The 12,011-nt window shown below is 41.3% G+C and overlaps 1 protein-coding gene across 1 annotated transcript in view; it reads right to left on the minus strand.

Moving 5' to 3' along the window:
- Positions 1-2,128: 2,128 nt before the first annotated feature.
- The window catches only part of LOC135486789 (uncharacterized), a 58,469-nt gene continuing 48,586 nt past the window's right edge, over positions 2,129-12,011 (minus strand). Inside the window, exons 11-16 of the mRNA XM_064769889.1 lie at positions 9,588-9,663; positions 5,715-5,857; positions 4,281-4,368; positions 3,120-3,193; positions 2,761-2,797; positions 2,129-2,241 (exon numbers count right to left, since the gene is read on the minus strand). Coding sequence (XP_064625959.1) covers positions 2,129-2,241; positions 2,761-2,797; positions 3,120-3,193; positions 4,281-4,368; positions 5,715-5,857; positions 9,588-9,663 — 531 coding nt within the window. The remainder of the gene's footprint in view (positions 2,242-2,760; positions 2,798-3,119; positions 3,194-4,280; positions 4,369-5,714; positions 5,858-9,587; positions 9,664-12,011) is intronic.

A 12,011-nucleotide genomic window follows, 5' to 3' on the forward strand; every position in this document is an offset into this window, starting at 1 on the left:
CTCCTTCTCCGTATAAAAAGGGGCATATTGCTGACTAAGGAACGAGGCATATTGACATTGCCTCATCATCTCTATCGGACCAATTGATACACTTTTTATGCACACATACAGCACGCCACAGCTAGGTCCGAGTTTGTGGACAAATGGTTTGTTTAATTTGCCTCTTCAATATTGCTCCTTTGATATTGCATTAGATTTTTATTGCAATTCAATCTATTCAAGATATAGCCCATTTGAACCTGCCTGCGCCACGGGTATAATGCTAGTAATAATAATAATAATAATAATAATTTATTATATTAAAAGTGCTTTTGAATGAAAATCATTTGCAAAGCACTGTACAATTTAAAAAACAACAAATAGTAAAAGAGAAAATTGTACATAGAGATTAAAACATTCATAGAGATTAAAACATTTAGGTGCTGGTCAAGGAGGATACCGCGGTGACGTCACGGCTTTTCCAAGATGGCGCTGCATATTGTAAACAAACTCGATCCACGGCCAAGGGAAAATCAAGTCATCAAAAAAGTTAGATTTTTCGCATCAAATCAGAGTTATTAGTACTTTTCTGCTATGAAATAAGTCTTCAGACAATAAGCTATCATTTGAATAATGAAAAGTGCTGTTTTGATGGGGAAAATAGGGTTTTTTAAACCAAATAGCCGGGCACCGATCTTCCAAAATTATCGATGGTTTAAAACAGTCTCCCAGATATGGGGCAATCTCTTCATTATCATAATGGGATTTGGAGGCATGTTTACAGATTTTACAAGTTCGAGACCTGTAGGACCTAAAACTCCCATAGATCCCCTCTATTTGTCGAGTTAGCGCCCCTGTAAGATCATGCATTTTCGGACACTAGAACGAAATCTTAGATAGATAGATAGATAGAATTAGCATTTCTATAGCGCCCCATATCACTGTCGCAATGTTCTGTGGCGCTCCCCACCTAGTTTGAATCACACCCCGAAATAGTCTCGAAATAGAAATGTCTTTAGAGAACTTTTGAATGTGGCCAATGAGGTCTCTTGTCGCAGTGTGGCGTCCAAAGTGTTCCACATTTGGGGAGCAAGAATCTCGAATGCTCTCCCACCAAACGTTTTGAGTCTATATGTTGGCTGAGTTATAATATCCTGCGACCCTGATCTTAGTGGCCGGGTTGGCACGTAGGGAGTGATGAGGCTGCGGATATCGCGGTTTCGGTGATGATTTAAGGAGAAATTGACTGTTCTTAGAGTTGTATGGGACAGAAATGAGTTCATACTTCATGAATACATGAATATATTAAGATATTGGCGGGCTTCTAAGTCAAAACAATAACAAACTCAACTGCATCTCTACTGTATATTGCGTAGTGCATTGCCTAGTGTATTTCGTAGTGTATTTTAGCGGAGACATTATTTCCGCACTTTGGCCACGCCAAACGTCTTTTTTATTCGTGGAAGTTAATCTGCTCTGTAAATATTATTTTACACAGGAAGAATCCGTACTAGGTATTGCAATATTTCATGTCTATTGGTGTTTTTCTGTACATGAGCGCACCAGACAGTGAGACGTGGAGATGTGTTCAGTGCTGCTGCTGTCAGTAGACTGAATCTGATTGGCCATAGCGATCAGTAATATGGGTCGGGATCACGTGATGTGACGTCACCGCGGTATCCTCCTTGGGTGCTGGTGTCGAAGGTGAGTTTTAACATTTTTTTTGAAGGCGCTGGTGCGAATGGGATCACGCATCCAGGCCGGAAGTGAGTTCCACAGCCTGGGTGCCAAGTTCCCCAGGCAACGGTCTCCGAAGAAGCCCCTTGTCCGTGGTATGGAAAGGAGTCATTGGTCCTCGAAAGACCGAAGCCTGCGGTCCAGGGCACGAAGACTGAGGAACTCCTTGAGGTACACCGGGCTTTGGTCATTATGTAAGACTTGGAAACAAAGTATGGAAACAAAGTATGGGAGGTGATTTTGCTGGGGGCAAGTTATTCATCACGCGCATTCCAGATTCAGACCGTCTTTCTTCTGACCAAATCGTCTTTGAACAGGGAATGCAAACAACCTGTTGATATCAGCGTCTGTCAATAAATATCTATATTGAAAGATTCTGTTTATATTGAGGTATATAGGTCTTTCAGGCCAATTAATGTTTACAAACCTTTTTCTTTTCTATTGTCTTGGTGAGCATGACGATGGTGTCACAGCGTTCTTGCCATATCATTCTCCATGTAGCCGTAATGGACTTAGGAAGCGGACCTGCATGTTTACAGATTTTTAGAGAGGAATTACCAATACAAAAGTCGACGTCATAGTATGTCTATTTTCTATAGAGGCATTTTCACTGCCATGGTTATAAGATACCAAAGAGTGATTTGGAAATCGACGTTACGATGTTGCATTCCACTATATTGCATTTTTTTGGATTGTTTTTATACCAATAATACATATGTCTACCGCAGGAAACTGCAATGTTATGGTAGCGTTTGTAAAGAAACTGTAGTTCGAACACACCAGCGCTACCACCTTCAAAAAATATATATGTCATGCGGTGGGGCCGAGGCTTATACGGTTGTTCTTCATAAGACAGTGTTGAACAAATACGATGATATTTGGCTGTTTTATAGATATACACGTCTAGTATCTTGCTGTTTATTCGAAATATTCATTGGTTTGTCTTAGCCTCTGTGACGAATTTTATTCTGATAAAATATTATTTGTGACATGTATGCATTTTTGTAATTAATGACAGATAATAAGATGATAAATTCATCTTACCCTGAGAAGCAATGTAAGCTTTCTCCTTATCATAACCCTGCAAATGCAAAAATAGAGCATCATGCTGGAGTCCATCCGAATCTGATTCTGGTATATGGTTAATGTTAGTGCATTTATTTAATTGTCTTTCAAATGCAATTTGTTGATAGACACTTAACACGTGAGTATATACTAGTATGCTGTACATGCGTGCTTCGCAAGTAATATTGAATCCGATGATCCGACGATCGGACACGCACAGAAAATTACAGCTACGAATTGGCAAATTCAGAGGTGTTTTCTTCTGAAATACATATATAAGGGCAAACTTCATACTGATATGCTTTCTAGATGCAGACTAGAGTCACACGACCACTTACATGGATGTAACTTGCATTGATGTAGTCCGATTGCTCTTCTCCAATGGGCTGAAGGGTAACACGACTGTGATCATCTGAAAAATAATGATAACGAGACCATTTCAAAATACATACGACCACACAAGCTAACGAGTAGTAACTATAGTCCACTCGTAAATGCAATCTAATCTGTACTTGGTAAATGTTATGCTAAGATTGTAAGATTTGATTAACCAAGGCAACGAAATAATTTCTTTGTAAAATGTATTTGTGTACATTGACGAAGTGCATTCAAGGATGTAGACATTTTCTGCTCTGTACGGTTTATTTCTTGACCAATCTGATTCGGGTTATTATTTTTTCCTGTCCATCCACTTGGCATGTACCAAGCATGAATGAGACCAAAATATTACCTATCCAGGTGCCCCCCTCCCCCCCCCCAATGACTATTTCTGGACTGACAATCTTGAATCTTAAAAATCCTGTTTGGTTTTGAACCTCAGATAAATGAGAAAAAATTCAAAGAAATCTGACCAGCAGTAGTTTGCGCATAACATTAAGGAAAGGACTATAATCTACAGTACATTCCCCGTAGAAGCAGCACGTGGTCTATGTCTATCGATCTGCAAATACGTATACAAAAACACTTTAAGGACCATTGGCAATATTATTAAGGGAAATATTACCCAGCTGTCGGCTGCCCAGGCACAAGTATTGCACAAAAAAATGGAAAAATTCAAAATCTGACTGAATTATCACGCTTTTCCGATGTTGACTCCGATTTGACCCGGGTTAGCTCTCCATGCGTCGACCTTTAAAGCATTGAACGATGCACTAGTATGGCGTTTCTTGGAGCCATGGATCTACCCTGTGACGTCTGATATTGATTTTGCCGACGTCACACTGATGGCGCTTGATTACCCCACAACTGCGACAATAAATGGAAATGACGGGGTGACTTGAGCTCGGATATCTGTGTGCACTCACGTGGCGGAAAAGGTCTTTCGTGCCATGACTCGTGCGTACTAGAAATGACGAATAACGCGTTTTTCTACTATAAAATTGGAAAAGCATCGAACACGTTTAGAAAAATAGTTTACTGATGAACCACAGGAAGAACCAACATATACCGCAATAAAAGCCGCCCATTCCTTTAAATACCCGGTGAAATGAAATGCTTACAAGTTATTGTGTTCTTGTAGCGGTTAAGCGCGTTGTTTCCTGGTTTCTTCGCTTCTTTGGTTGACCTTACAACATCCACTGGCAACTCCTGAAGCAAGGAAGGGTATATGATAGCACGGATGTATAGCACGATTATTTCAGTTATAGTGCTATACATCCGTGCTGTTCTTTTAAAAGAAATATCTGTACAACTCCGTGCTTTTTTAATGAATCGCTTCTGCAGAGAAAATTCTGGTTATAGGATTGTCCCAAATTATATTTAATTGAAGAATACGTATAGCTCCAATCTTATTGACGGGAAAACGCCTTACCTTCATTATTTAAACCAACGTGTTACCCTCATAAGTGTCATAGTTATAAAAATCTGTACTAACATATTAAATACTGTACATTTTTAAAGGGACAACTTGGGCGTTGGCTTTACCAGGCCAGGTGGACAATACCTCAGCCTGCAACCATGCGCGCCACCACTCTTTTATCAACTAATGCTGATAACTAATAATGATTTTCGCCAGTGTTGCGAGGCAGTTTTGGACCATGGTCTGGACTAGAACGGGATATAACCATAGGCCTGCATGATATTCACATTGTTTATTGCAGTTTAATGATTCTTGAATAATCTTGTTTGGAGAAGTCACGGTCCTGCTAGTAGCGATTTTTGTATGAAAAACAAGCTTTCGGCTGCCCAATCGCATTCCACTTTGTATTAGTAGTTTTTATCATCTAATTGGTCATAACAAATATAATTCAAAATTTGACTGAACTATCGCGCCATTCCGATTATAATTCCAATTGAAAACAAGTGACCCATCCGTGCAGCGGTCATCTTAGGGCTGGTCGCTCCACTAGCGACCTGCTGACATTGGCGTCTCTCTCTCTGACACGCCGATTTAGCAACTTAGCCGTGGCCTTTGCCCTATCTTGACAATTCCAACATCTCAGGGAGGAAGAGTGCGGCTTCCGCGCACCCTTCACAGTTGCTACGCAGTCATGCACTGGTATAAAGGCCATGTAGAATTAGCGGAATGAGCGGATTCTGTAAAAAATATGATATAATTTCATACAAAATGGAACTTAATGAATTCATTAAGTTTTAATTTGTTAGATGCGCCACAAAGATTATTTGAAAATCGTTTTTTACAGTCGTTAAGCCATGACTCGTAATGAGGGTATGAAAACTGGTCTGTAGGGACAGTTTAGTTCAGTCGGTAGCCGCGCGCAGCGCTGTATTACCATACCTCCTTTCGTCTTCGGAGTTCAGGCATGGCGAGAACAATCGCGACAAATATTGGCTTTTCCAGGTGATTGAAGCCCAGAATCCGCTCATTCCGCTTATTCCGCTAATTCTACATGGCCTGGTATAAATGCAATCCGAGTAAAAAAGATCAACCATTATCGTAACATGCCTTTGACAACAAAATGTAAGCAACTTACTCCAAACTCATCCTTAAATTCCACGGCTCTATCGCCCCTGATACTCTTGACATAAGGAGCCAGATCAGAAATCGTTACGGTTCGACCTTGCAGATTTGAATACCCCTTTCCAGTATCGACGGGGACAACTGACAAAGTTGACACTGAAACCAAGGAGGATACCGCGGTGACGTCACGGCTTTTCCACGATGGCGCTGCATATTGTAAACAAACTCGATCCACGGCCAAGGGAAAATCAAGTCATCAAAAAAGTTAGATTTTTCGCATCAAGTCAGAGTTATTAGTACTTTTCTGCTATGAAATAAGTCTTCAGACAATAAGCTATCATTTGAATAATGAAAAGTGCTGTTTTGATGGGGAAAAATAGGGTTTTTTAAACCAAATAGCCGGCACCGATCTTCCAAAATTAGCGATGGTTTCAAAACAGTCTCCCAGATATGGGGCAATCTCTTCATTATCATAATGGGATTTGGAGGCATGTTTACAGATTTTACAAGTTCGAGACCTGTAATACCTCAAACTGGCATAGATCCCCATAGATCCCCTCTATTTGACGAGTTAGCGCCCCTATAAGATCATGCATTTTCGGACACGAGAACGAAATCTTCCTGCGGATATCGCGGTTTAGGTGATGATTTAAGGAGAAATTGACTGTTCTTAGAGTTGTATGGGACAGAAATGAGTTCATACTTCATGAATACATGAATATATTATGATATGGGCGGGCTTCTAAGTCAAAACAATAACAAACTCAACTGCATCTCTACTGTATATTGCGTAGTGTATTGCCTAGTGTATTTCGTAGTGTATTTTAGCGGAGACATTATTTCCGCACTTTGGCCACGCCAAACGTCTTTTTTATTCGTGGAAGTTAATCTGCTCTGTAAATTTTATTTTACACAGGAAGAATCCATACTAGGTATTGCAATATTTCATGTCTATTGGTGTTTTTGTGTACAGGAGCGCACCAGACAGTGAGACGTGGGGATGTGTTCAGTGCTGGTGCTGTCAGTAGACTGAATCTGATTGGCCATAGCGATCACTAATATGGGTCGGGATCACGTGATGTGACGTCACCGCGGTATCCTCCTTGCACTGAAACAATAAATTGGTCTTTATCAATTATTGATAGTGCTTTTTCAAGAAAATCTGTTTGTACCTATCCTTATACCTCGCATTGTGATTAGGTCAGAATGTTTGTAAAATGACACCTCGGGGCTATTTTCGATTCTCACCATTTTCTGTTTGAAGAACTCCACACTCGAATTCCGGTATAATGCTTAGACTTGTTATTTCATGCTGCTGGATTTCGAGTGATTCGGCTGCTTGTTCTTTACTTTTTTCTGTTAGAATATAGAGCAGAAGGAAATATAGACCTCGTTTTAAGCAAGTTATTCATTAGGCTCACGGGGCCTCTTTTGGCTCTTCGAAACATGACGTCCTATTACGTTTTTACATGCTTCGTTCTCCAAACAACGGAATATTTACAGAAAGCATACGTGACGTTTTAGCATTTTTTCGAACAGACTCAAATATAACATAGAGTTTAAGGAATTGATACCTCATTGTCGTTATTTGTTGTCTCACGAATCACCGCGAGGAATCTAACTGCTATGATTGCCTTACCATAATCACTGCCGCTAAAACGAGGCACAATGCAGTATGCACTATAAACAGGTGTACACATTGTAACCAAGCCGTTTATGAATTGTAGGCTTATAGCATCGATTACTGCAAAAACGTCTCTGAACACTCGCAACGCTAACGTAACTGTACCTACCTTACAATAATGACCACGGGAATAATGATGGCCGCAAGAACAATTAGCATTACAATAACCAGTCCAGCTACCAGGCCAACATTAGTCTCAGCTACAACTACAACGGAAAAGAAACAAAAAAGCATTTTCAGGGATGGTACTCGTTGTTCTGCGGATTCAAATTGCGGATAGTTAATTACCAAGCATTATACCCGTGGCGCAGGCAGGTTCAAATGGGCTTTTTCTTGAGCTGCATGGGCCGAAGGATTGAATTGCAATGAAAATATAAGGCAAATTAAACCAACCAATTGTCCACAGGCCAGGACATCAATTGGTCTGATAGAGATAATGAGGCAATGTCAACATGCCTCGTTCCTCAGTCAGCAATATGCCCCTTTTTATACGGAGAAGAAAAAGGACATGAAGGAGAACTCAGATATGCCTTCACATGTCATGTCGGCTGCCCAATGGCTCGAACCAATTACAACATTACTATTATAACTTAAAATGCGTGCTCCTCCTAGCAATGTCTCGGGCAAGGCACTTAGTCGTAAGGCAAGCTGGAGGTTCAGCACCGTGAGCAGCACCTTGATAGGCCATGCCAAGAGTGCCTCTTCAGATACATCAAGTATTGAAAGCTGTGGTAGAGCACTTTTAGACAGACCATGGTCACCTTCATTTGAAAATCCCTTCATAAACAAGGGCCAGCTCTGGCTAACACAGCACTCCAAAACAATTCCCCTATCGGGTCCCTCGGAATATCCCCTGAACCAGAAAGTTTTCACCTCATCAGGCTCCCTGGGGATACCTGCTGTACCAAGAATAAGTTCGCAATCTCTTCCAAAAGAAATTAGTCTATAGGCTTTTCATGTATGCTTAACGCGCCAAAGCCACAATACATGTAGATCCCTTATCTTGTTGTGTGCAAAGAGGCGAGTATAAAGTTGCGTATTGGTGGGTATTTAGAAATATTTGTATCTGGTGAGAATGGTGGATCACATGGTCACATGCAAAGCCATCAACTGGTCAGAGGGGTTGTTTCTCTCAGTTAAAAGTGAAAAAAATCAACTGAAATTAACATAAAAACAGGAGAATAAATAGCTTTAGTAGGTACCTAAACAATTTACACTGATATTTATTTTGCAATTTGGTTTTATTTCGGTGTATTTCCGCACTGTTGACTCATGAAATACCCCCATATGCTAATGAGAACTCCTGTTGTCTTTTGACAATCTGCCTTATGATGGTGACCACGCCCTTATATGGAAGCAACAAAAATGCAATTTCTCCATAATCGCTCCAGAATTCCAAAATTAACGTCCGCCAAGACATACTCTCAGGAGAAGTTTTGTTGTCATCCGACCTAAACTGACGGAGAAGTTACATTACAAACTATTACACCTCTACGTCCATTATTGTAGTGATGCTGTACGGAAGGAAGGGCCAGTTTTGGCAAGAAAAATATAACGGTTACACTACTCTAGCTTCGCACGCCTAACGTCCAATGTGGTAAGCCAGTGTATGTGTACATTTTGGTGGGCCCACGGCGGGAGTGAGTTTCTTTAGGCCTATACTTGATTGACCAGCAGTGTCAATGACAATATAAGCTTGAATAGAAGGCCTGAAGTGCACTATATAAAGATCTAGCTGGACGTTAGAAGTGAGAAACTAGAATATATGGAGAGTGGTTGTTATTGCACAGGCGAATGAAGATCCATGACCAGTTATTCAATACTTACACATTGATGACCCACGCGATCGATTAAAATGCAAGTTTAACTGGCAACACCTATCAAAGATTAGATGGGTGTTATCAGTTAGACTGGCGTTTTAATGAATCATCGTTGAGTAATTAACAAACTAATTCTGTATCTTCACGCATTTCAATTTTTCATATAGAATGGCGATGTCCATGTTCAAATACATACAACAAGAGAAAAAAACATGTGTTCTCCTATAAATTCTTTGGCCATGACAATTGACAATTAATTGCCTTACATGTGCATCTAAAACGTCATTTACATGCACCTAAATTTGGTTACAGATCTATAAATGTATATTGAAAATATATCGAAAACGTATAAAGATTATTTTACGTCCCTGGTAATACTTACATGTACTGTTCTCTTCGGTGATGACACTCATAACCTCAGTCCACTCTCCACCGCCATATGATGTGAATGCTCGCGCCTGAAAGACGACAAAATCAATAAAACCTCCTTCACCACTGTATCTTAGGCATGTTACATGTAGGTGTAAACGAATGTATCTTCATGTTTTGAAGTTGTCCATTTTTTGGTTATTTCGACTGCACGACCATGATGGTACACTTTATAACCTCGACCTTTTACCATCCAGCGGGAAACTGGCATCGACCTGCATAAATGCACCAAGTTTCGCGGGTATCGGTTCATTAGTTTGTTGGCAGTAAGTCCATGTGCGTGACTTGGGCAATATAACCTTAGCGTTTGACCTTATGACCTTGTCCTTTAACCTCGTTTACCCTTAAGGGCATTCTGTATGTGTGTAAAGTTTGATCGAAATCGTGACATTAGTTTGGTGGCAATTTGCCCGTGTGCGTAATTTGGACCATATGACCTTGACTCTAAGCCGTCTGACCTTGACCTTTGACCTCGTTGTCCATTAACTACACTTGAATACCCTCGATATCAATTTTGGAGGTCGACAATCTTATGGAAATTCTCGATTCCTGGGATGTATATACGTAACATAATTGGCATTATCATACAGCTTAATAAGAAATGCTTTGCCTGATGGAGCCAGTTTTGCGAATAACGTTCTCTAAGACGAGTGTGGAGGACAAATGCAAGCAAACAAATCTTATCAAAATGATTTTCGTCCGCCATTCCTTTGATGTTTGGTCCTGTTCGGGTTAGGACCCGAACAAGGGATAGAACATTGACTCCACACAACACAAGTGGTTTCCATATATAAAGTATATTTGTATTAGAATCGAATCCGAGCATGGAATCCGAGAAGAAGTGAAGTCCTACTAGAATCCTGGGTGAACTCAGGCTAGGGTACGCGTAGTCTTGTCTGTTCCTATCGATAATTACGATGAGAGAAGACGTATTAGATTTATATTAACCAACAGACGACGTGGCAAAAGTCTTTGACCCAGAAATATAGAATAAAGTTGAGGAAGATCTCCTTTTGGATTAGGCGGCCATGGCTGCGGGGCGCGAGTGCGCATGCCCACAGTCAGAATAATGTAAGGTTGAAAATATAGATGGCGAGAGCTCACCCAGGCCTAGTAAACGACAAAGAAGAAGAAAACCAGAACATGCCCGCCCGCCCTGACAGAGTCAATCATACAGTAGTATTCTAAGTCAGGCCAAACCCCCCGATAAACAGGTGCATTAAACCCAAAGAACGAGAACTTGCAATCATGCAATTGCATAACTTGAAATATATAGATCATCCATGATGATATTCCATAAAGTGATGTTAGATAAAGTTCATAAATGACCGGATTGTCCAACCGCAGCGTAGTGAAGCATCACACGGTAAGTAAACGGTATAACAGTATGAAAGTCCATGCGAATATTTACTGGTTATACGCAAGGGAAACCAGTATTTCCGGTAAAGTTCATATGTGAGGACCGCATTGTCCATATTATATAGTCCATCTTTGCTAAGGGACGCATGGTGGAAGAAAGCGATCAGACGAAGCATAATGGCGCAAAATGAAACGCAATGAAGTTACCAGAATTTGGCTCTAAGATAGAGCGCTTTTTTACCAAGGTTTTCTGGCCATTTGCTTTCCGTCCTCGCACTCTCCTCCAGTATGCACACCTTGTTAGCCGGTCGTACGTAGGTGCCATCAGCTGTCTTGACCTTCACCGTCCGAATGATTCCGTCGTCTCCAGGGTAGACTTGGATTACTCTGGCAAGAGTCCAGGATCCTCGGGGCAGCTTATCGTCGACTAGGGTGACAAGATCACCAGCAGCAACTATCTCACCATCCCGACGCCATTTGGAGCGTAGCGTCAAGGTGGGGAGGTACTCCTTCAGCCATCTCTGGTTGACTCGGTTGGCTACCACTTGTACACGCTTCCATCTCTGGCGGCTGTTGATATCACGGTCGTCATCTCGGCAAGGTGACAGCCCCTCGGCGGCACGCCCAAAGATGAAGTGATTGGGCGTCAGGGCCTCGAAGTCGTTGACATCTTCGCTAGCGTAGGTCAAAGGCCTATTGTTGACTATGGCCTGGACCTCCACTAGAGCTGTTCTCAGGACAGCCTCGCTAACTTGGACATTAGCGATCACAGTTGACAGGGCCTTCTTCACGGATCTGACGAGGCGCTCCCAGGCACCACCGAAGTGTGTCGGCGGATTGAAGTACCATTCTATCTTCAGTGGCGTGACGTACTGTAGTATCTTGTCATGGTCAAGCTGTTGAAGACATCGACGCAATTCTGTATTCGCCCCGACGAAATTTGTCCCGTTATCGCTGAAGATTCTTCTTGGTTGTGATCTCATGCCAATAAATCGATGCAGGCATAGTAGAAAGTCGT

Source organism: Lineus longissimus, chromosome 4, assembly GCF_910592395.1.
Source record: "Lineus longissimus chromosome 4, tnLinLong1.2, whole genome shotgun sequence".
In the NCBI taxonomy this organism is placed as follows: domain Eukaryota; kingdom Metazoa; phylum Nemertea; class Pilidiophora; order Heteronemertea; family Lineidae; genus Lineus; species Lineus longissimus.